General features: G+C 35.2%; 1 protein-coding gene across 1 annotated transcript; it reads right to left on the reverse strand.

Moving 5' to 3' along the window:
- Window positions 1-26,226, reverse strand: LOC110446174 (nose resistant to fluoxetine protein 6-like). Its single transcript, XM_021491188.1, has 15 exons — window positions 25,710-26,226; window positions 23,165-23,304; window positions 21,668-21,752; window positions 18,680-18,773; window positions 18,037-18,344; window positions 16,416-16,589; window positions 13,233-13,329; window positions 11,849-11,941; window positions 8,137-8,302; window positions 7,104-7,183; window positions 4,857-4,976; window positions 4,358-4,481; window positions 3,701-3,887; window positions 1,488-1,630; window positions 1-793 (listed from the first exon to the last, which is right to left on the reverse strand). The coding sequence occupies exons 1-15, from the start codon at window positions 26,191-26,193 to the stop codon at window positions 665-667; spliced, it is 2,424 nt and encodes an 807-aa protein (XP_021346863.1). The 5' UTR covers window positions 26,194-26,226; the 3' UTR covers window positions 1-664.
- Window positions 26,227-27,337: the final 1,111 nt, after the last annotated feature.

Here is a 27,337-nt window from a genome sequence, read left to right on the forward strand (position 1 = left end):
ATCTATATACTTTATATATATCGATATATACTCAAAAGAAACAGGGAAAAGGAAAACATTAACACAAATCACAGAGTTACTGTCTAATTTAACCAAGGAGTGAGACGAAGACTGATTACATATATACAGCTGGTATGCATTGATACGGAAAGACTGAAAATAATATGTATACAGGTGATTAACCACAGATACCAAAGGGCACGTGGAAACATCAGGTAAAATATTACTGATTCAAGGTTTATGCAAGACATACATTTATATGTATTTTGTTACATATAAAAGGGAAATGTACATGTAATTAAGTTATGTGTGTTTCCATTTCTGATGCCTTGATCAATATTCAGAAGTGTTGTATAACCTTTGACAAACAGTCATTGCCAATCCTTTTATATATCATAAAGGTTGTTCTATTTTGACAAATACTTATTGCAAATCCATGAATGTATTATCAGAAGTGATGTATTATTTCAAACAACAACTATAGCAAGGTTTGTGAAATCATTTGTTTGGACTACATGATTAACATGAACGCTGAATTTGCAGGCATTTGACCATCTTCAAGAATGGTCCTTTACCATATGAAATATGTCGTCAACTTTCGGTAACTGATTCTCTAACAGAAACTGAATTGTTCTGTGTATTATATTAGGCTCCTTTTCAGCGATCATTTGTTTTTCTTTCTGTCCTTTTTGAGGATTGTCCTCTCGAGTGCCATCATCGGAGACTCGAACGCAAGGGAAATCACAAACGCCACCATGTACGAAATGACCAGGTGTCCCATGAACAGGTAGATCTGACGATACAAAAAAACCTGTTACGTACAATCAAACAAGACTAAATGTGACAGCGGACATTGATGATAATAAAGGAGCTGTTACACAGTGGAATGAATCCATGATATACTTTAGACATATCTATATGCAAATTACGCAATAAATACGCGCATGTAGCTTCAGCACCCCAAAAGACGAATATTGAATACATTTTATGTATTTTTATTACAATTAACCGTATTGCTCCGTATTGCTCATTGAGTTTAATTAGTCATGATACTTTAAGTTTCTATAACTGAAACACAAAGCGAATAATTCTTACGGCGACGAATTGCTTCATTTAAAAGAAATATGTACTTACAATGTTAAAATCCGTCCCCTATATCCCTTGTCTTAGCGACATGTAATATGTACTTACAATGTTAAAATCTGTCCCATATATCCCCTGTCTTAGCGAACTGTAATATGTACTTACAATGTTGAAATCCGTCCCATATATCCCTTGTCTTAGCGACCTGTAATTTGTACTTACAATGTTAAAATCCGTCCCATATATCCCTTGTCTTAGCGAACTGTAATATGTACTTACAATGTTGAAATCCGTCCCATATATCCCTTGTCTTAGCGACCTGTTATTTGTACTTACAATGTTAAAATCCGTCCCATATATCCCTTGTCTTAGCGANGTCTTAGCGACATGTAAAATGTACTTACAATGTTAAAATCTGTCCCATATATCCCTTGTCTTAGCGAACTGTAATATGCGTACATGACCAGTGGATGGACGAGGTAGGCACAGTACGTCAGACGTCCGAGGGGGACGAACGGACTCCAGGACAAAATAGTGTTAATGTATCCTGAAATGGCAGTTAGATGTGTTAAATATGTGTTAGATTGAAGATTCATCATGACCTCATATTACAAAGTACTGTAGAATCCAGCTTCATTGAACTTTATAGGTTCCAAACATATTCTTACATATTTGTGTTCAGTATCCTCGTTACAGCAATTTATGGGCGGTCGATTTTTTTTGTTTAGTTTTTTTTATTAACAACCAAAACTACTTAAGTGATCAAAACTTCTCAATGGACATAATAGCAAAACATCACATTATGACAAAAACTGTTCAATTAAGTTCATATCGTTTGCACATAAGTATAAAAAGCACATAATGCAGAAAACGTTTTCATCATTATGCTATTTTATTTTACAGTTGCACTCAAGTACAAACTATTTCCTTATATCCCTTTCGTCAAAATAGATGCCTTGTATTTCTCTAACTCACTCTAGTTATATCCGATTGCTTAAGTTCGTTGCGTCTATTCTTTCAATTTGTCGAACGTGTGGTCATGCAAGGGTGTCACACCTTCTGTGTGTCATCGGCATGCCTTGATACACTAAAATCTGTCAGCGCATTGTGTTTTGAGATAATTACAGGATTGACAAAAGTATCTTAGTGTACATGTACCGAATTCCTATTGTAGTTTAATTTGTGTGGGTATTACTATTTCCATACTTTGTTTTAAGGGAAGTGTTAATTTCCTAAATGTGTAAAGCCATATTTTCGTTAGGCTATTTTCGACCATCTTAATCGATTTGTTTTCTCTAAAAAACTCTGATTGCTGATTAGTTGTAATCAAAGTTTTAATATCATGAAATCATCATTTACTTCACTGAAGAAACATCGAACAGGTCTTGTTTGTCCCTTAAAAGAAACGTAATCAAAAATAGTTTTACAGACATACGTTAAATCACGCTTTAGAGTAATTTTACAAATTATATAGGGCGCTATAAATGTTGTATATTATTATTATTATTAAAAGATACATTTTCGAATAAATTACTTTATGTTCATTGCTGGAAAGTTTAATTACTCATTACATGTGATCATTTGTGTTAAACTTCTGTTTCACTTCTCTTATCTACTATCCGAGATATGAGCTACATGTATTGTGCCATCCGCCGGATCGATATATGACGATATCCAGATTACCCTAAATTCGTCAAATATAATGTAATCTTATTATTATTTATAAACCTTGATTGCGAGTTAACGGGGTTTTACTGGATACATGTGCCTGTGATGTGAGATCAAATCTTTCGACACATTGTTATTTAACGGGTCAATACAATTTATACATGGATATGCATATATATCCCTTCTTCAAAAACGATACCAAAATAACGAAACAGAATATGGTTGTTAAACTGATAAAAATGGCACAAATATGGATTTTTTCATAACGTTTATATCTGAAAATAGCATGGGTAGTATATTGACATACTATTGTAGCCAAGACAGTAAGATTAATTATATGAGGATTGCTGAACGGATTTACCATTTTAGCCATTTTATTATCTTATTGCCCTGATGATTTCTATGCCTTAACCAACGTATTAATATAATAATAATTATAAAAAAGTTAACAAATACTCGGTAACTCCACGTTTTGGTAGACGTAACACACACAGGTGACTGAACCTTTGTAGGACGTATCGGTGATGTCAGGAGCAAAACAGTTGGAATTCCATATGGTCTGTTGAAACAGTGGGACAGGTGCGTGAAACCCGTAAATTTATAAATTTAGTAATTTCAATTTATAAACTTAGTAATGTTTGAGAAGTAAAATGAATTACAAGTTAAATTATCTGTTAAGTGTTTATATTATGAACCTTGTCAATACTCAAAAAGACTACGGTGGTCATCAAGGTTACAACACACCTCGGGGACTAAAAGATCCACCAGTAGTCTACCACATTGTATCGGTAATAGTCAATCAAACGTCGTTTGATACGTAAATTACTATTGCTTTAGCACTTACGTTCTTCATTTAAATAATGGTTTTTTTTTAATTACGCTTTTCACGTATTATTCGTCCCTCCCAAATATAAATATTCAAAATAATTTTCCAGTTAGGAAACGTTACCTCCGTTTCCAGTGACGCACGCGAACACGACCCAGCAGACACACACGCCCCAAAGAGTTTTGTGAACAGCGTTGTAAAGGGCCGCGACGCCAACACTCATGGCGTTACCATTAGTCTCCTCGTAGGTACCATACACCACTAAACAGCCCAGGGTGGTCATAAATGCCCAGATGAAAAGGTTCAATGGCTGGAATAGAAACAAATTATATGTTTCTATGTCAATCCGGTTTGTTAGCGTATATTACAATATTAGTTATGACCCTTAGGAACAGATATTTATTCTTTCGTCCTTTATTACCACTGAGTTGTTCACTATGGACAGAATTACTACTGTATAGAATGAAATGCTCGTTGTGTATAAACATTCGTGGTTTTCGTGGTAACTATTGAACCACGAAAATAAATAAAACGAATTTGAATTAAATACGGGTCTACTGTTTGTTAATATAGAATATACACGAAAGTTTGTAACACGAAACGATCTAAATAATAGCTTCAAACCACGAAGGAAAGCACCCAAGAACATTTTGTGTCATGCAGTATAGGGTGCAGCAAAATCAACATGTATTTTTTATTTTTAATTAGATTTCTTCTTCTATTTCCAATAATTTCTATGTGAAGTTATTTAATAGTTTTAGCACTAAGTGATCCACGTACCGTTTTGATTTTGTATTTGCCTCCAGTCCTGTACAGGATATAGCCCGCTATAATTCCAATGATGTAGGGACCCATGCGACAGTAGGGTTTGATGTAGTAATTAGGGAAGTAGTCGGCAGCGTGACTGAAATTAGAGAATATGCTCATTTCTTAAGTAGAAAAATATGTGTTTTCTCACAAGGCTCCACGGACTATAAATCAGATTATTATAAATCTGTTTCTTTTCCTGTTTGATATATGTCAGGTAGGAATCGCCTACAGAAAACATGATCTTCCGGTAATTTTTAAGAAGGGGGAAAAAATAATCTTTACATTAAAACAAACCCAATGATATATGGAAAGATAATTCAAAGAAACAACGATGAAAAATTATATCGAAATATTAACAAAGAAAGTGTTACAAAAACCGTTGGAAAAATAAAAAGAGTACAATAATAAGATCACAGACAACACAAGATTAAACAAGCATCTTTCGAATATTCGCTTCAACAAAACTTACGGGTTGGGTTTTAAGGAGAACTGCACCGATGGAAGTTCAAAATGGACAGAAATCACGGCGCTAACTATTGTTACTCCAATCAAAAATAGCATGCTGACGAATCCTCCGATCTTTTTCGAGCTGAAAAATTTAACAATGTTATACCCATTATAAGAAATATATTATATCAAATGGTTGGGAGATAGCTATTTATTAGGTCCCACGAAAAGATATCAAGAACATCTTACTTGATACCATTTATTTGGTAAACCCGAAATGGTTTATTGACATTAAATTAATTACTAAACTCATAAACAAATAAATCGATACACATCTTTAATACATGTATGAACACTTGTACAGCTGTATAATGAGAATTAATGAATTATGTGTTGAGTTTAATGTCCGGTTTTCTGTAAACTTTCGCTAAGTCATATATTCGTCCTTTGCAAATAAAACCCAATTTCGACTAGTGTAAATTTCCCCCTTCACATGCAATAACTATACACAAAGAAAAAGTTAAGCACCCTAACGGGTTTTTTTGAAATGACATATGATATGATAAATGTCATGAGATACATTGTAACAGAACAAATAATCGCAAAAATACAAATGCAGCCTGTTACATTAGCTTTAAGGAAAACACAACAAATATCAACAGAAATGAAATGATAATTTAATGAATAGATTTTCAAAAAACCACAAGCCCAGTTATTACACTAAAACATGTCCATTTTAAGTATTGACCTTCTTATGTGGTAATGCCCTATAAGACTGTCATTTCACTTAGGAAACGTCACTTAACGACATCCATGGTTCAGAGTTTAATATCGAGTAAAACAATCACGTGCTTGGATGCCGGCCTCAACCCTGCGTCTCATCCCTCCAGTCAGTCGTCGGATTTCCTGCTGTGGTAGCTGTCGCCATTCCCGATGCAATGCTGCTTCCAACTGACGTAAGTTTTGTACAGGAGGTTCGACTGCCTGTACACGACGGCCTAGCATGTCCCAAACATGCTCTATCGGATTCAAATCCAGGCTCATGGCTGGCCATGGAAGAGAAGTCACTGCTTCGCCTTGAAGTTAGGCGGTTACGGCCCTTGAACGATGCGGCCTGGCGTTGTCATCCATAAACACAGGTCTTGCAGCTAATGAATGGTTATCAAAATGGGAGACAACAACTGGCTGAAGAACTGATCACAATTCAGGTTTCCTCGTATGGTCACCAAGTCCAACTTGCAATCATGAGAGATGCACCCCATATCATTACAAAGCCTCCATCGTAAGGGACATTTGGTTTGATGTTCCTTGGGGTATATGCTGTATTTTTCTGTCTCTAATTTTTCATTCGTCCATCTGTTACATGCAGCAGAAACTGGCTCTCGTCCGACCAATGTATCTTGCTCAAGATCCTCAGGTTCCAACCTTGTCGCGCTATAAACCATGCCAAACGCAATCTTTGATGTCGATCAGTTAACATGGGACGTCTAATTACCCTTCTTGACTTCAGTCCTGCTGATTTCAACCGGTTCCTCACTGTTCTGTTTGATAGACATCTATAAGGTAACCATTATCTTTATAGAACAGAACTAGTTGGAAATGGTTTTCGTCTAATTAGGCGTTCCAGTGTCCTGTCTTCACGCTGCGATGTTACAGGTTGTCTACCGGATCTTGGCAAGTCTTTGTCGGAGTCGGTTTGGATGTGTTTTCTCACAAGCCGGCTGACTACAGTATAATGATAGCCCATCTGACGTCCAATAGCTTTAAAGGACATCCCTGTTGACCGCATAATTTGCCATCTTTGGGCCTCCGATATTCGTCTTCGTACCATGTTCACAGAAAATATTTTTTTTTTTCAAAACGCCGGACTTAAATACCCAAATTTGAAGCTTGGCCATACTGAATTTTGGAAATTGCATGGGAGGCATGGTTCACGTGCATAATACCCCGTGCTTGGTTCACGTGCATAATACGTGCATATGTATTGTATGATGCGTACTTATATTTGCTCTCATGATAATTTCGCTCTTTTGGGGAAATAAAGGCTTGGTATACAGTATATTAAGAGAAAGTGCTCGACTTTAACAGCATAAACAAATTATCTACAATATATTATTATCAAAGAATAATTTTAAGAAAAATTAAACTCTATAAAAACACACAGTTATGTGATTCGTAAACAGTGCATGTCAATTTTTGATACAAATTTCATGTATATAAAGACACATTGAACACTGCGATATTTGTTTAATGTTTGATAAATACTCACAAGTAAAGTGGAACTAGCAGAAGAGGACTGATGACGTAAAACTGCATATCATTGGCCAGATACCAGGACCAGGCAAAACACTGTTGGTACATTAGATAGTACAATTATTGGCGAAATACATTGATTAGGCAAGTACTGCAGTTATACTGTGATAAATACATTACCTGTAACTGAGCTAATTATCTCAGTCGAGGGTCTAGATAACAAGACCTCGTTCAGTTGCAAATAACTGTTTTTTTCTCGCACCTTTTAATTCGATTATTTTTTTTAATTTCGCTGTAGTCTACGAGTATACTATCCGGGGACACAAATAAATATGGCCTCCTCACTGCTAAGGCCACATTAACATACTTTTGCGTAAACAATGTAGTGTAGATAGTATTTCATCTACAACATTAGGAATCTAACAACATCAAAACAATATATATAACGACAAAACATAGTATTGATAACGCGGATTGTATCACTTAGGTAACCACGCGGATGAATACATCGTTATGTGAACATTCCGCGAAATGTAGCGGATATGTGAAACACAGACCAGATGAGATAGACAAAATCAAGTTTTGGGGTATCACGTAGGATATCGCTGTCAGGGGTGCGAGAAAAATTGTATCAGGTTAAAGGCCAAATACTATGGTAAAATTAGAAATAGTGTAGGTATATACACATTGGTATTAGTATATGTAAAATTGATTTATGATGGTTTGACTAATTACATAGACCAATCACACCACTATACAAGTGCATGTATACATGTACAATGAAATATGAGCTTATTATACGGGATTGAGTTCATACTTATTGAATTAAATTGTCTTACTGTAGAAGGAATTCGGAATACCCGGAGAAGGTCGTGCAGCTGACTCCATACCCTTTCACGTTCGATCGGGTAATCGAACCCTGGGCGGCTTGATGAAAAGCAAGTGCTCTTTCCACTGCGTCACCCGACCACCCTCCGTTTTATTGACGCTTTATTACTATAATGTTTATAGCTAATATTATCATTAGCTTTTAGTGCTATTTAACTTACCATTTTGTCATCTTTGACAACATTGTTCACATAAGCAAGATTGGTCCACCAGGTTTCTTTACAGAAGTCATTTTCGATTCCATTCGGATTCCAAGTAGGTCCATCGCCAACGTAACGGAATAGAGCAATGTCCATCATCATCACTAACATGTAAGGTGGTGTCAATCTATATAGAGAAAATAACATAACGACCGTCCTTGCCAAATACAGTAGTCTCAATATGAATAAAACTGCTTTTCACGTTATTCCGAACATGAAAAGCGCAATGAAGTTCTGGTGGAATATCTTTCTTTCTATTTTAATATGCTTTCCTTATACTTTTGCTTTTATATAGCTATACAGCTGTTAAAATTGTGACAATAGATCGAATATTTACCTACTGTTGTAGTTAGTCAAAACATATAAACTAATAAAAGTATCATTTTCTTAATTGATCTTTATACCAAATCGCAACTCGTTTAAATTCATTATCCTGAGTAAAATTAATATTTTCAATACATATGCTAATGTTAGCGATTCATTGTGGGTTTTTTAAAAGTTGGCCTCTAATTCATTCGATTCGCAATTTGATGATATTTGTCATCCTAGCAGCTACGGGGGGGGGGGGGGGGGGNCGAAGCTTTAGTAATCAACCAGCTGTATTCAAATTCATATTGATATTGTAAGATGCGACTAATGCGGATCAAATGTAAAATCAAGGAATTTTTTTCGAGGGTCTTCTATTTCAGGACATTGCATTGATTTGAGGGACACATTTAAAATGGTACACAGTCTTGTTACGCCATGTTTCATTTAATAAAAAGTAGACACAAAGATTACTTTAATTTCCAATGAAAAATCAAACTCTTAAATGTACCGAAGGAAATGTATACCAAAAAGTTCCAGTATATGAAGTTACCATTCTGTTCTTATCTTAAGTTAAGAATGTGATTTTGAATTTTACCTTGCGTATCGAGGCTGTGGTTATTTTTGGCCTTGTGTATTGACGGTGTAGTATATTTTTGTGTGTTTTAAAGCTACATGTATAGTCAATCATCGTCCATGTATGCTGACGCTGTGACATATTTTGTTTTAACATTGTGTACTGACGCTGTTGTATATTTCATCACGACGTGTTTAGACGCTGTGGAGTATTTTGTCCTAAAAACAATTTTATATTTTTGTCCATGGGTATTGCATATTTGGCATATTTGGTTTTTGACATTGTTTATTGACATTGTTGTATATGACGTCGGTCTGTATTTGTATTGAAACTGTAATATATACAAGTAATGAATATTTTCATTATCTATAGACGCGTTTGTATATTATCATTGCGGATTTTGACGCTGTGTTGTATTTTACCTTTTGTATTTTGACACTGTGGTATATTTTGTCCCTCTGTATCAAAGCTGTAGTGTGTTTTTCCCTCTGTTTCAAAGCAGTATTTTGTTTTGGCCTCTGTTTCAAAGCTGTAGTATGATTTGTCGCTCTGTATCAAAGCTGTAGTATGCTTTGTCCCTCTGTATCAAAGCTGTACTTTGTTTTGTCCCTCTGTTTCAAAGCTGTAGTATGTTTTGTCCCTCTGTTTCAAAGCTGTAGTACGTGTTGGCCCTCTGTATTAAAGCTGTAGTATGTTTTGGCCCTCTGTTTCAAAGCTCTAGTATGTTTTGGCCCTCTGTTTCAAAGCTCTAGTATGTTTTGTCCCTCTGTTTCAAAGCTGTAGTATGTTTTGTCCCTCTGTTTCAAAGCTCTAGTATGTTTTGGCCCTCTGTTTCAAAGCTCTAGTATGTTTTGTCCCTCTGTTTCAAAGCTCTAGTATGTTTTGTCCCTCTGTTTCAAAGCTCTAGTATGTTTTGGCCCTCTGTTTCAAAGCTCTAGTATGTTTTGTCCCTCTGTTTCAAAGCTCTAGTATGTTTTGTCCCTCTGTTTCAAAGCTCTAGTATGTTTTGGCCCTCTGTTTCAAAGCTCTAGTATGTTTTGTCCCTCTGTTTCAAAGCTCTAGTATGTTTTGGCCCTCTGTTTCAAAGCTCTAGTATGTTTTGTCACTATGTATCAAAGCTGTAGTATGTTTTGGTCCTCTATTTCAAAGCTGTAGTTTATTTTTGTCCTTTTGTATCAAAGCTATAGTATATTTTGTTCCTCTGTATCAAAGCTGTAGTATGTTTTGTCCTTCTATTTCAAAGCTGTAGTTTGTTTTGTCCTTCTGTATCTAACCCGTAGTACATTTTGTCCCTCTGTATCAAAGCTGTACTGTGTTTTTGCCCTCTGATCAAAGCTGTACGATGTTTTTGCCCGCTGTATCAAAGCTGTAGTATGATTTTGTCCCTCTGTATCAAAGCTGTAGAAGGATTTTGTCCTTCTGTATCAAAGCTGTAGTATATTTTGTCTCTCTGTATCAAAGCTGTACTATGTTTTTGTCCTCTGTATCAAACCTCTACTATGTTTTTGTCCTCTATATCAAACCCGTAGTACATTTTGTCCCTCTGTATCAAAAATGTACTATGTTTTATCCCTCTGTATCGATGCTGTAATAGGTTTTGTCCCTCTGTATCAAAGCTGTACTATTTGTATACCCTATGTATCAAAGCTGTAGTATGTTTTGTCCCTCTGTATCAAAGCTGTACTATGTTTTTGCCCTCTGTATCAAACCCGTAGTACATTTTGTCCCTCTGTATCAAACCCGTAGTACATTTTGTCCCTCTGTATCAAACCCGTAGTACATTTTGTCCCCTTTTATCAAAGCTGTAGTATATTTTTTCCCTCTGTATCAAAGCTGTACTATGTTTTGCCCTCTGTATCAAAGCTGTACTATGTTTTTGCCTTCTGTATCAAAGCTGTAGTATTATGTGTCCCTCTGTATCAAAGCTGTAGTATATTTTGTCTCTCTGTATCAAAGCTGTGGTATGATTTTGTCCTATCGTATCAAAGCTGTAGTACGTTTTGTCCCTCTGTATCAAAGCTGAACTATGTGTTTGCCCTCTGTATCAAAGCTGTAATATGTTTTTGCCCTCTGTATCAAAGCTGTAGTATGTTTTGTCTCTCTGTATCAAAAATGTACTATGTTTTGTCTCTCTGTATCAAAGCTGTAGTATTATTTGTCCCTCTGTTTCGAAGCTGTAGTACATTTTGTCCCCTTGTATCAAAGCTGTAGTATGTTTTCTCCCTTTGTTTCAAGGTTGTACTATGTTTTGTCCCTCTGTATCAAAGTTGTACTATGTTTTGTCCCTCTGTATCAAAGCTGTAGTATATTTTTGTCTTTGTGTACTGACACTGGGGTATATTTTGTTTTTTTAACCTGACGTACTAGTGCTATTGTACTGTTCGCCATAGCTTATTGTGACGCAGTGATGTCTTTTGTGCATGTGCATTTTGTCACTGTGTATTATTGCTGTGGTATATTTGTGTTCTTATGTATTGACGCTGTTGTACATTTACCTATTGAGTATTGACGCTATGGAACATGTTGTCCTGATGTATTGACGCTGTGGTTAAAAAGAACATTGAAATGTGAACTAAACCGTACATAAATATCAAATTCGTTAATATTTCGGCTAAATTGAATCTGGGGAGATAGTGAGCCTTGATTCAAGTGCTTAAGGAACTACATAATCAGGCAAATCCATCCACTTAAATATCACAATATTCCCATTGCGATCCTAAACGTTGCCCAATTATTTTTACCAACCCTTATGAAAGTATTATCAATTATCCATAGTATGTGGTAACTCACCTCCAGAACCTATGAAAGTAGAACATGAACCAGTTAATACGACCCTTCTCTCTCTTCATCTCCTTCATGAACACGTAGGATACTAGGAGACCACTGAAAAATGATCAAAACATTAACTTTCAATAATATATTTTTTAAAACGAAATAATTGAAAGTATGACAAGTTAACTTAGTCTGTTTTTGATTTCTAAACTGAATTGCCTGCTAATGCACATGTTATATCAATAATATATGGTTCATTGAAACATGTTATATCAATTGTATATGGTTCATTGGCACATGTTATATCAATAATATATGGTTCATCGGCACATGTTATATCAATTATATATGGTTCATTGCCACATGTTATATTAATTATATTTGGTTCATTGGCACATGTTATATCAATTATATATGGTTCATTGGCACATGTTATATCAATTATATATGGTTCATTGGCACATGTTATATCAATTATATATGGTTCATTGGCACATGTTATATTAATCATATATGGTTCATTGGCACATGTTATATCAATTATATATGGTTCATTGGCACATGTTATATTAATCATATATGGTCCCTTGGCACATGTTATATCAATAATATTTGGTTCATTGGCACATGTTATATCAATTATATACATGTATGGTTCATCGGCACATGTTATATCAATTATATATGGTTCATCGGCACTTGTTAAATCAATTATATATGGTTCATCGGCACATGTCTAGCGTACTGATTGTGATTGTTTATGAAGAAGTCAAATACAAAAGTGCACTAGGAAACATTGACGTGAAATTGTAATTTCTTTATCTGATAGACATATGCTTTCTTTTGACAATATAAAACACATTGAAATTATAGCAAAAGGATCAAACATCATTATTATGTTGTGACTGGTAATATCATTTACTTTCAATTACAAATAACAACCGGGGAATACAAAGGTGCGGTTTGATTACACGTGCATATATTAATTGATAGATTGCTCCTTAGGAAACCCAGTTCCACTGTAGTATGGGTTATTTTTGTAAACACAGTGATCCCCCATCAATTTCGTTTTGGATATACATGTAAATGTTTGTCAGTTGAAGCAGGAAACGTCAGTTGACCAGGTAGCTCCATCGGTTAGAGCGCTTAAGTAACAATCTAACTCAAGGGTTCCAATCCTGGGTTAGTTTCGCTGTGTTTTGACATTAAAACACTGCTGTTTATATAACATGTACAAATAAGTATTTTTATTATTTTTCCACAGAAAATGAGTTTTTGTTCGAAAAGGATTTATTAAATTTATGGTGATGCCGGAATACACAGTTTCCAATACTTAGTTACAGGTTTTGGCGGTGGTACAGGGGTCCTTAAATGTGTAGTAATGTGATATTTGCCATCTTACCTCAAGGCAAAGAAGGTATCCACTGACAGGAGGGCATTGGCTATAGCCATGAAACTTCGCCGCTTCAGCATCTGGTTGTAGAACGATGTCATGTTCTCTAGAATCAAACCATATTAAGTTTAGTGTTAGTATTTATATATAGAACAGTTTCCTCTTATGTCAATAGTCTTTGTAAATCATTAAGCAAATACTCTTAACTATCGTTTGTGTTATATTTTTCGAAAACATACATGATTTAAACGAGATAAAATTGCAATAATTTAAATTGATAGCAACAGGAGTTTAATGCTACGTCAAAGAAATGAAATTAAACAGTAATGTGGCACCCGGTTAGATTTGTTAATTTATTTTAATTCTTTATATTCCTAAAGATTCACTAAAATATATTAAGTCTAATTAGGATTACTTTGTATAATAATGTGTCGTTGATTTTAATCCGTAATCCGCGCTCCGCATCCGCAATCGCTGTCGGCTAGTCTCGTGTGTTACTTTCGTTTTGAATGAAATGTATGAGGGTGTGACGTAATTGTGAATGTTGTATACCTGTTTGACCAGTGACAAACTGACCTCTGACACCTGTCGCATTGCGTGATATTTCCCGCTTCAATGTTTTATTTGCTTCTCTGTCCTTTCTTTTCTATTCACTTCCTACCTGCTCCTGGTAGAGGCAACATCGCCATATATACATACTTACGAAATATACATACCTTGCAGAGTATACTAGTGGATCCCCGGTACCACATACAGGGTAAGCTATTGGTCAAATAAAATATATAAGCTATTGCTAAACTTAATATTTATGCTGATAAATATTAATGCTCCATAATTTATATTTATTGGGAATGCTATAACTTGCCGTAAATTGCTCATATATAATTATGGGTGTGGTTATTGACTAAGTGAACACTTTCCTTATTGAACACTGATTTTATACTTCGGTGTAGTTTACTGGTATTATAAGTATTATGTGAACCATATTCATATATAGTTTTCTAGGCTTCTTTAAATAATTGTTTTATAAACCTTACGTCTTTTAAAGTATCGTACGTTACAACGTGAATTGTCCATATGTAAATGTATTGTTAGGCGAGTTCGTTTCTGTATATTGTCTCATGTGTGTTTTAAAATTGTTACGGGGAAATAAATACCCACTAAATCAAAGATATATGGTATTCGTCATCTATTGCAAAAGAACCCAAACACCACAGTAATAAAAGGATATACACGCCGTAAGTGATAACGCTTTATCTGAAACGGTACAAGTGTGACACCCATACATCTTTCTATTCTTACAGACGAAATGTATTATACATGCGTTAACCATAATGATTACCATTTATATGATATTTACAAACGGCTTTGAGATGCTATATTAAAGGGACTATATTGGTAAAATTCAATGTTAAAAATATCATAAAAAGTGTCATTTCCAGAAAATATGTCACAAAACTTACACTTCCTCTTAATAGCACTTATTAAAAGTGTCTGCTAACATATTTAATAATTGCGTATAATACTCTAATTTTAATTATACGTCCCGTTTGTATTGCATATATTAAGTCTCGTACGAGTAGAACATATAACATGGTGAAGTTATGCAAAGCGAATTGTAGTCCTTCGAGACGGAGACGGCAAAGTAACCAAAGACCTTAAAAATGAGGCAAACCAAGAGGGTTGCACAGAAATTCAGCACACACATCTAGGAACAGACAAAATAACGCCCGATTCCGACTTTCCATATCCGGTACTTGACATTGACAGGTAAGTAGGTCACATAACCTAACAACACAAGTAGTGAGTATAATACGCGTACAACGACGATTACCACACGTTACCCGGTTGTTGAGTGGTTTACAGTGATATATGGTACTGCTAACTATCGGATGGTTATCGGTACAAAATATGTTACTGTTAAGCTGGTCACATACTTGATTTTGTGTATGCAGTGTGGGGCACCATACGGGTTAATGTTGGTGGCAGTGTATACGTATTACTTAATTAAAAAATGAAAATAATGCAAAATCTATTAATGACACGAGTCACCAATGTATTGATGTTATTTGTAAATTTAAAACAGTCAATGCGTTTGTGCTGTATAAGTAACAAACAAGTGTGTATTTTGCGATAATATATAATAGACCATAATTCTTAAGATAGGGACTTGTACAAGTCTAGCAACAACACTAGTTCTCAGTCTTAGTCGGGGATATATATATCATATATATATATATTTACATTTGCATGGCATTGTCACTATATAGCCTCTTTGAAAGCTGTGTCGTTGATGGGACTTTAATTCCCATGCCGCACGAGACACAATTCTTAGCGTATTAATTACAACACTGACCGGAACTACAATATCCAATGTAAATAAACATGACGGCTGCTGAAATATCGCTGGGCATTGTGAGATTTGATAATGTCATTGTAAATTTGTGTGCAAAATAAAAAATAAAATAAAAAACACTTTTATTACAACGAAAACAAGACCAATGTCTGCAATATCGTACAAAATGCACATCGGTTGCGGTCGCTGTAATACTGTGTAACACGCATTGTGAAATTGTAAAATCTTGATTATTGTGATGAGAAATCACAGATATATACACCTTCCGTATTTTTGTCATTCCATAATTTTGAACTACAAATGATACCAAATCGCACAGTTGTGCGGAGAGAGGCGCACAACAGTGCGAACGATTGCTAAATCGCACAGTTGTGCGCACCATGTGTGGACGATATGCGGACGGTGTGTGAACGATGTATGCACGGTGTGCACACGCTATTTTTGGTGCGTTGTGCGGTCACACAACTGTAATTTAGGATTACAGGTCTGTAACTGAATTTTCCTTGATAACGCTTTTAAGAATTCAGTATTCGGTTTTAAGCAAGAGTTCCCGTTAAGCTTACAGTTATAAAATCGTAACCGAACAAAGGACGTAGGGAGTTGAGCAACAATTACTTTCCCCTTCAGTGGATGAAATTTGATAAGCAGGAAAAGGTTTGATAGAAACATCGGTAAATGTCGTCATACAAAAACGAAACCTTCTAGGTGTTTTTTTGGAAAATACTGCAATCAGCACTAGGACCGGTACATTAAAAGTATTTGTTTTTTGTGATCAAAAATGTGGCAATAGACGGAAAATCTCTTTAAGTCGATATCTAGTGATAAAACAGACCTACCAATGTTCGAGGAAGCCACAACGAATCCGTAAGTGTGTCCTAGGATGACCCATGTCATGCTGAGAAACCGGATACCGTTGATAGCTCCAAGTGCTCCCCCAGCTTGTTCTGTACTAAGCAGCTTCCTCCCATTGGTCCACACAGAAAAGGACAAAACCAATTTTGCACATAATCCTGACGTAAAAACAAAACACCAAATGTATTTATACACGTTCATGTTCATATAAATATTTCGGATTAAAAAAACTTTAAATGAGGGTGCTTTGGGACCAACATTCAACCTTTTCCATGGGTTCTATGTAAGATTGATTCTTACTTTTCCTATCTGTTGGATTCAGTTATGTAAAACGTATATGTGGTAGCTTTTGATCAAAGCTTCATTCTGCTGTGTTTGCAAATGGAATTGTCATTTGACCTTTCTGATAACACAGAACTCAAATTGAAACAAGGTGAACCTCATTTTGAAATTTGCCGAGTACTTATTTGGTAAATAGTGAAAACAAACTAGAATTATCGAATGTCAACATGACTGTCTGAATGCCATTTTGTCGTTTCAATCAGCATCAAAATGAAACATGCAAAACTTAGGACCTGCAAAATTTAAGTATTAAAATTAATGATTAATATATATCTAGTACTTTCTGAGAATTAGTGAGAAAAACCTGCCACTGGCAAAGTTTGGTAAAGTTTTCTGGTGGCCATCCTGTCTTTCCAGTCAGTCTCAGAGAATATATGCTTACTGACGGACAATTGAGATTATGCGATTAATTTGAGAAATATATATATCTAGTACTCTTAGAGAAATGGCGCCAATAAACTTTGACTATATGGCCGCCTGTTTGCCATCTTGTTTTTTCATATCAGTCCTGAAATTCAATTTTTATAACTAGGAACAATTGGTAACATTCAACTAAAATGTTAGAAAGAATCTTCCAGTACTTCCTGAGAAATAGTGTTAGGAAACTCTAACTCTAAAAGTTAAAGAAAACGTATTCACGATCGACTTAGTCAACAGCTATCTTGTTGTTAAGAGACATCACATAGTAGATTTATTTTTAAATAAAAGAAAAAATGGTACTGTCTTTGCTACGTAATCTTATTAACACTTTGATAAATTAACCTCATATGAAAACAAAAACAAGTTGGTCCAGAGAGGAGGACAACTCGTTCCTTTGGGTACTGTTTGCCACTGAACTAGACAAAAATATGGTCAACCGGAAATTCAATCATAAATATGACTTTTTTCTCGACATAAGCTTTTTTGAAGTTTGTCTCATTTTTTACGCAAAACATTAATGCTCCAAAATATTTCAATCCTATACATTTGAGTCTTCCTTCTAAAAGATGTTTCTCATAATAAGACCAAGAACGAGTTTCGTCTGTTTGGTAAGATGTATAGAACTGTGAGGAAGGGTGTTAGAGTAATCTAAATATGTTATTATTTTTATCTGTAGTGGTCAGTGTCATAGTATATTTGTACCCCTGATCAAGTTAATATCACAGACATATGAATAAAAAGCTGTTTAATGAATACCGAGGAAACCTGAAGTATCACAATGACATATAAATAGAGTGATAGATACTTTTAACATACTGTTAAAGATTACTTATAAAGGATTACCAGGATAGTTAGACGGCACTTTTATATTTGTTTGGACAGGTTCGTCATGGAGTTTGTACATTGATCCTGCATGGGTTCCGTTTGTTTGAATTGGTCCTTTCACATTGGCGAATTCAATCTCCACATCCTGGGGACTGGCTCCATTCTCCCTTGGCGGGATGTGAGATAACCCGTTCTTTGTTTTACTGACAACGTCCTCTGCCTCTACAACAGGTGGCTTAGCTAATCTTTTCAGTTCAGGACACACGAACAACACGTCAAATATAGTGGCAAATATCATCAGAGCGAGGAAGAAACAGCACACACATCTGAAATATTAGATGTCATATTTTGCTAAATCCACCAACAAATTGTAATGCTTACGTTATACAATAATCACCGTGTCATACCTGGTTCTGATCTTATATTGTAAACTAAATACTCGAAAATGACTTTAAAAAAAAAAAAAAATCTTCTCCACACAGGATTTACATTGTATTTTCTTCTGTTGCATTTGCCTATCCATTAAACACCACTGATATACACATTATATTATTTTTTAATTTGTTCTAGTTACACAAATGATACATCAACAATAATTTGAATTAATTTTATCTTCTGAGTATAGTAATCCAAAAAAAGGGAAAGTGATAACACTTCTTACATAGCTATGATAGCTCGTGTGTCATATTCAATATCTTTCTTGCATCCGGCGAAGTTGGAAATTGGTGGTGTACTCATGGGAATTAACGCAAGCACTGTCACAATAGAAATGGAGTTACATTCTAAAACATAAACACTGCAATTTTGTTAAATCACATCCTATAATAATCGTAATGTATTAGTTTTCTTTGTGAACTTTTAATATCATTAATATATCTACAAGACGGGAAAAAAATAAGTGAATTGATAAATGTAATACGGGACCTGGTTGGAAAACTAGAATTAACTTTAAAGTTTGCCAGCCAGAATGATTATATAATTATCCAAATACTACATTTGAATTTGAGCAGCATGGTGAATAGTGTTATCTGGATTCAATAAATTAGCATAGGCTTCCGATTGGCTGCACCCTCTCGGGCAATAAAGTCTGTTAGATTTTGTTAAAACTTGATGACTAATGGTATTTGTCGAGTGTTTTCATGTGTATTACGCCTTAAATCCAGTATTCCGAAAACCAAAATGACTTCTGTGCCTTCAGAAAGTCACGCGACCTGTTAAGTTAAGTTTGAGTCAGTTTCCAATACAGGAACCGAAAGGTCTCCTCTGCACTGGACTCAAAAAATTGGTAATAAATTGTATAACATAAGGTTAAAAGTTCCTTGTAAATTACATGAATCCTATAATTATAAAACAGTTCTTCTTTCTGTCAAACTTGATATATTCTGTTCTTAAAAGTGTAGATATTTGGCGCGGAGACAACGTCCTCCGGAGGATTGTTCCAGGTTTAAATTGTACGAAATGTGATGTACGTTCTCCTCAGGGATGTTGTTGACTTATATGAGAATATTTTCTTCGAGTTTCCTCTTGTACTATTTCTGATTGATTCTCACTACGAAGCTTAGCAAAAGTACATGCCTTTCTATCGTAAATGCATTATTTATTTGAAACCAAAACCGTTTAATCACTAATCGAGCAGCGTCTTAATATCTAAAAGCGCTGAAAATGACAAAAGGGAAATACACACACACAGTCATTGTAAATGAAAGCTCACAGTCTGAGCAGGTTAATGGAAACCACCTAATTGAAAAATAGAATACAATATTTTATTTAATTGCGTGAGGTGGTGTGGGTTGCCGACTTTGCTTTGGCGGGAGTATTCTTTGTGTCTCCCGTTTAAGCTGGAAAAGATCAGCTTGCCACACCCTTGGGGAGATAGCCGTCACGTCATCAACGCATTGGCGACAAGTCAACAGAAGCATGGAAGACCACTCTGGATTTGGTGAAAAACATGCAATCAACGCTTAATTTCATGCAATTACCACTTGTCTGCGGATTTGTGAGTGAAACAGAATGGGAGAAATACCGAGGGTTAGACATTCGAGAATATCATCGCTTGGGTTGGAGATTTATGACATGAGCTCATGAGGTCATACCCTCAAAGTAGGGGGAGATTACATTGATCTTGCATACGCAGGAGATATACATGTGATATCTGTTTTAACTGCCTTCTCAGAGATTGAACTTTGTCCTTTGATCCCCGGTAGTGACACTGACGCCATTTCCGAAAGAGCGTGTCAATTATGCCTTTTTCTACCCAAGGAGAAAATGTTATACCATCCTTTCGGGGATGAACTTTAAATGCTTATTTTTTATTATTATTATTTAATAAGGCAATTCTTTATCATATAATTATTTTATCAATTTGTAGGAAAGGTTTGAAAATGGTACATATCTATTATTTCGCAATACACTTTGTTTGGTCATCCTATCTAAACATTTCATGTGACTTTAGTTGTTATCTATTTTCCCCGTGGCGTTGTCTGATAGTGATATATCAGCTCACCAACACATTGCGAAAGACATATTAATGTTTCACAATGTTTAAAGATAGCGGCGTTGTTGGGTTGCTAGGTAGAACATACCAACCCGTTCTAGAATCAGTTTGATCACGAATCGCTAATGTCATAAAATAGGTCAGATTTTTTTCGTTTTCTTTCTAGAGCGTTCTGCTTATTTTTTGCGGTCTCTAATATTTGAAGAATCCATACATTATAATTTCAATCTTCGCGAATGTATAAAAATACATTTAAGTTAATAATAATTAGTTTTTATTTTATATGGCTTTGTTATGGTAATTTTTCTCCAATTTTATAGGAACACATGAACTGCTCATTCCTTACTAATAAATAACTTCGAAAAAATCATTTGGCAAAAAAGAAAAATCCCTAATTAATAGACAAAGGACATTCAGATTTCAATAAACTGTTTTAAGTTTAGCGCGAGGAAGCGGTCAAGCCCTAAGACATGACATAGAAACACAACAAGGCTAAAAGGTTGATAGTGAATGAAGAGAGGAACAACTGGTGTCTTTGTGATGAAAAAAATAAAATAAACCTCTGCTGAACGTTTCGGCGTGAGAAATCAAGCTATGATATAGTACAAATTATTAAGTATTTGTAATATGCTTCTCAGTAATATTACTGAATTATTGGGTGGCGCAATGGACAACGCACTCACCTTTCATCGGGGCGACCAGGGCTCGATTCCCCGATTGGACGCGAAAAGATGTGTGGTCATCTGCCCGACCCCGATTTTCTCCGGGTACATCGTTTTCCTGCCACACTAAAGGCCACACCCCGAACCCCACAACCCCCGTTTACATCCGGACCAGCAAAACATTTTGATTTAAGTTATACTATATTGGTTCACCATTGCGGTAAAATAAATAACGTTGCTATTTATATATTTAACTAATACATATATATGATTTGACCCTAAACAGTTTAGTTGGGTGGGCAATGTATAACAATTTATCATTGCTTCAACTAAGACTACCATAGTGTGCTACAATTCGTATCATAAAAATGATAAATGATGTTGTCTTTTGTGTCCGTATATTTTACAGGCGTGCATACACTGCAACTGTTTGGCAGATAAACTTGGCTGTTAACTTATTAGCCAGGAAGAAGATAACCGGAAGTATACCTACTTGCATCAGCGATAACGTATACGTCTGCATCAGTACATAACTTCGGAAGACACATTCCAAACAGTACATTTGCGCCTTCATAGATCTAGAAATAATTAGTATGCACACGTGAGTACTTTATATACAAACAACTATATATGGAATAGTGTTTATCTTGTTTTTTGTTGAGCAGTTTATGAACAACATTTGTTAGCTGCTTTATATAAGAATATGAAAAACATTTGGTAAATGCGTGTCAGGAAAATATGAAGATACACAAATCATACCGAATGGATGAAATTTAACAAAATATCCATCCTGATATCTTTCATTTCAAATCAAAATTAATCTGTGTGACGTCGGTGTAATGAGGACGCGATACATGTAGCAGTTCCCGTAAAAAACACATTTTCTTGTGTTTTGGAATACAAGGACTAAAGTACATATCAGACTAGCATGTCATAAGCACCATTTCCTACTATAAACTCTCTGCTGAGCCTGTTTAATCTACATACATTCATATAAAGTGTTTTCTAAGTAATAAGGCATTGTGGGGTAAGTATAAAGCTTTCACAGATGAAATATCATCATATAAGTAATAGCATGCCCAAAATGCCTTATATGTTCAATCGGCGCATAAACATTTGAAATAGGCAAACAATTAATAAAGTTATGAAATGGGTTGACTTTAAAGATTAAACAGATACTTTCCTTGAAACTAGGACACTTGAAATTACCAGCAAATCAAACTTCATATATTGAATAAATCATTTTACTGTAGTTGTGGTAGCAAATGGCATTTTTCATTTGAAAGTTTATTTAAAGAAATAAGAAAACAAATCAGGACCTGAAACTCAGCCACAGGTGTTAAGCACATATCATATGATATATATGATATAAAATATTGACTATCAATATCCTATACTCATAGCATGTAAAGGGTGTCCTGCATTAAAGAGAAAGAGAAAGAAAGAAAAGTGTGTAGTGAATATGCATTTTATGTAAGTGTACTCAAATGAGCAAAGATGTAAATTGCAATTCAAAATGTAAATTAGAAAGTAAATTATTGAGAGCACAAAACCCTTTTCATTCTCCGTTTTATATAAACAATCTAAAAGTGACGTTTGAATTTCACTGATTTTTTGTTCTTATATATATGCATGTTTAAATTACAAATTTTTTAAACATTTCGGTTGTTTTTGCTCATTTGAAAAACAGCCAATTATATTTACGATTTATCCCTTTTGGTACCCCGAAAACTCACTTTCCGTCAAACCTTTGCTCTCGTTTTCGAGCATGTAGTACAACACATATTTGAACAAATGAAAGAGGATATACCGGGGCCCAAAAAAGGCCTTAAAGACACTCATCCTTTAGTCTTAAAATGTTGATTGACATTACTAACACAATGGTATACGTGCTACATGGATCATCCAGAAAATGCTTCTGACAGAACTTATTTCATAAACATATTTGTGTCGGAATCAATCACATTCCAAATAAGGTTAGAATACTTACGGATGGGACAGGAACATTGGCTGCGCAGTAGGTTACTTCGTATACCCCGGGCTCTATAGCTAAACACTGATCGTAGGATCCGAGCAAGCGAGTGTTTCCGAGTAAAAGACCAGAGTGTGGCTTCCCCCAGGAGTCAATCACTGTGAACAAAAAAAAAGCAGTTCTCCAGAGCACTATCAGCTTCATCCAAGTGTATTTAAAAACAACAGTTTTTGTTTTAATACGCTAAATATAGTGGTATTTTGTCTGTAAAATATATTCGTTATTTTTGCAATGCCTCCGCTAAGGACCGAACCGGAACCTCTGGTTTTCTAGTATTATGCTATATATGATATTGCTCTCATTTCATGCAACAATATCCATTAAACAGAAATAATAATCTCTGTTGAACCTGCATTTTTCTCTTAAAACGTTTACCTATAGAAATTGTATATCACCAGTCCGGTTTTTCCTCGGTGCTACCTTAATGTTACTACCACAACAGAAACACAAAACGTCTCCACCACACTGGCATACACACAGTGAGATATTAGCTAGGTGGCATAGGACTCGTAGTTAGCGCCTGATAAGGCAGCTCCTGACAATCCTCAAAATTGTTTTGATTAATGTATATGCTAATTGTATTAATTGCATATCTGTGTATTGTAAAGCGCTTTAGACTGGCTTATTCTAGCTTGAATGGTGTATATTTTATTATTACTATTACCAACCTGCCTGTAGCTTCAAACACTTTTTACCAAAGAAACCACCTGTCTATAACTACACCAAACATCTACACTTTGCTATGACAGTCAGTGATTTTTTTTACCCGGTCTTCCTCCACAGGTCATATACTGCATATAAACCTATCTTAATGACTCTTTTTCTGTGTGTTTTATTTAAGCATTGAACTGTTACCAGATGCAGTATACAGTCGATCTGAATGCAATTTGGGTGACAGATAAATATTCATGTCGCCATAACGGGCGACGTTCTATTTATCTGTCACCCAAATTGCATTCATATCGACTGTATACTGCATCTGGTAACAGTTCAAAGCTTATATTCACATTTACATGCATATAGTTTGTTTTGTATAGTAACTGAAGCTAAAATACGTTTGAATTTCCCACTTATCATATCAGTGACGTCAGAAAATTCAAATCCCAGAACAGCCGACATTTCGTAAAGAAATAATATAGTCCCTCGTATTATTGAAAACCACACGCACATAAAATGGTTTGAACACACACTTAACTTTATTATTTATTTCATATGAGTGTGTATATGTTGAAAAATTGTTAATAATTGGATAGTTCTGCTTGTTTAAAATTAAAGCTGTTTTTTTGCGCATTGATAGATTACATGAATTTTGAAGTGATGCGGCGCTGAACTGACTTGATTGTTTCCTTCGACTGGAATATTACGTTATTTTCAGAAGCATATATACTCGGAAATGTTTAATTAAAGTGGTCCTTTCAGTAGGTGATAACGCCGATTCCAAGGACATTTCGTTTGAAATAGATTCCATGTGTAATCGGTCAGATTAGCATCGTTAGCAGACGACGTTCACAGGGGCTCGTTTTCGTGATTTTGAGTAATGTATGACATCACTGAAAAACCACAACACTTAAAAAGGTATTTATACACATTCCAAAACCTTGTCGATACCTTTGACTTTTACAAGGTTTTAGAAAAGCTGAATTTTAGTGTTGTGGTTATTCACTGATGTTATGCATAACTCAAAATGTCGAAACCAATCCCCTGTGTGATGACGTTGACAAACTTGGTAATTTCATATCTGGAATGGCGCTTACAATAAATTTGTGGTACCTACACATTTTATAACAAATTTATATTGTCTTAATTTGTCAAGTTGCTTTAATTTTTTGCGATGACCTATATTGCTTAATGCTAACGAACCAAGAATGTTTCCCGACTATAGGCCTATTGATACCGAAAGTATCGGGCGGCCATGTCTGTGTTTACCTTGTACCAGCTGTATTCCTACACTGGCCGTATCACTGTAAATTGTAGTATACAATAAAACAGTCTCATATAATGCAATTTGGTTTACTAACGACAAATAGGCAAATGCAACACAGAATGTAAATATATCGTGATATACCACACGCGTATTATGACACTCCTAATAGTAGCTATACTAATATTTATATATGATAATTGTTTTGCAGTCAAGCCAACAGGGCGAGATATTAACATTAATAGATAAAATAGTATAAATACTTATCTACAACATACTGTACTGAAGTAACTTAAGTAGAGTTATGATAACATACGTACGAGAGTAAATATCGTAGGGTCGTTATCTAGATTTGTTTTGACACTTTGTAATACATGGACATAACAACTCAGGGTGGTCGGGTGGCGAAGTGGATAGCACACGTGCCTTTCACTAAGAAATAAATATTTATATACAGTATATTTCTTCAGGTACTTCAGCCTACATAATGTCAATCTCGTCTAAGATATATAAAGTATATGTGTAAATCTACTTAACAATTAACTATAAATTAATTAATTAATTATTTATTAATTAACTAACCTTGCAATGCCCATTGTTTTTGCTGCATCACCTGCGAGCCGAGAACACCCAAAGCAGCTTTACATCCGGGGCTTATCAAGTTCAAGTATTTCTGTGATTTTGCGAAAGGGTTGAAGTTAGTGCCGTTGTTCTGTTGGGAAGTTCCTGCAGATAATGCTCCTTGAATAAACTTGAGCGCGCCACCAATTTGTGAAGAGTTTGGCACATTTATATTTAAACTTTGAAGAATTTTCATCAAATTTTGCGCGTTCATCACTGGCAGCAACGATGTGAAATTGGACAGTTGCTGTAGAGCGTTTGCAGAAAGTGAGCTGTTCAATAGCTGTATACCCTGTTGTATCATCTTGATATAGTCTTTAGAATTCAGCTGAGGCTTCTGTGCCGGGGGCGGTGTTGTGGATTGCCCGTATACATTCAAAACACAAAGAAAAAGCACAAAAATCACAAGTGCTGCTCTGTGTTTCTTCATGATGGCGGCCCCCATCGTTGCCGTTGTTGTGTCGCTGTCAAAGTTTTACCCTACCTATAAATGGGGTAGATAAGGGCTCGTCAGACACATACACAACTTGGTATCTGTCAAAGCGACAATCACACCACTCAATATCGTACACTGTATTTTAGTTTCCCTGAGCACTTTTGTTTATTTCTAACATTTGAATTTTTCTTTACGGTTTGTTGATTAAAGATAATATTTAAGGAAATGTGTGATCATGTTGCTTTTTGTTAGTGTAACGACATAGCAATAACCTACCTATTACATCTTTTGGTCAGAGATAAAATTAATAAAAACAGGTAACAGATGGTTATCCATCACCCAAGCCCCTAATTTATAGCCAGAGTTTCTGTATTGTGTGCAGCTTTTCTGATTTGAAAATTTCAGGTTTATTTTGGGTACGTAAATTTCAACTCATAGATTAACGATATTATTCCATTTTGGTCTTTTGGGTTGTTTTATTGGATATTTAGAAAACGTGTTGTTTTCGTGAATTGTAAGCTTAGTGCTATATTGAGTTTATGATAAATACATATCTACCACTTACCATCTTATTTTTTATGTGATTTGAGCAAAATATGGCTTATTTAATCATTTGGCATATACATTATTAAATTTTGAATCATGTTGCAATTGTTTTAAAAGCATCAGATAGATTTCATCAAACATACATTATAACGTTTCGTTTATGACTGCAGGACGTTATATCAAACAGGTAAATATTGCCCGATCACTGCTACTTAGAGGCTATTATATCATACTATTATGTTCCATATCTGAATTATGTATCAACACGAGGGCTGATATGGGTCGAGGGCTTATACGGAGGAGGCTATGGTCATATGGTATTTTTTATCGTTTACTCTTCTTTAGCATCAAAATTCTTAGCAATAACAAACAAAAAAACACAGAAAAGTTATAGTTCATGAGCTTAACTATACATTCAATCATAAATAAAATACAATGATCAGAATAGCACATATTGATTGGCAGTGTGGTCACTATCAGTTTGAGACGTGTTTTGTTTTCAAATGTATCGAACCAGAAGTGAAACAGATATGGTGTGAGCTGGGCGGATATGGACTGGTCCGGGATATGGCCTTTGCACTGCTAGCAGTATCACACATGCAAGACA

Source organism: Mizuhopecten yessoensis, unplaced genomic scaffold, assembly GCF_002113885.1.
Source record: "Mizuhopecten yessoensis strain PY_sf001 unplaced genomic scaffold, ASM211388v2 scaffold2599, whole genome shotgun sequence".
Classification (NCBI taxonomy): Eukaryota; Metazoa; Mollusca; class Bivalvia; order Pectinida; family Pectinidae; genus Mizuhopecten; species Mizuhopecten yessoensis.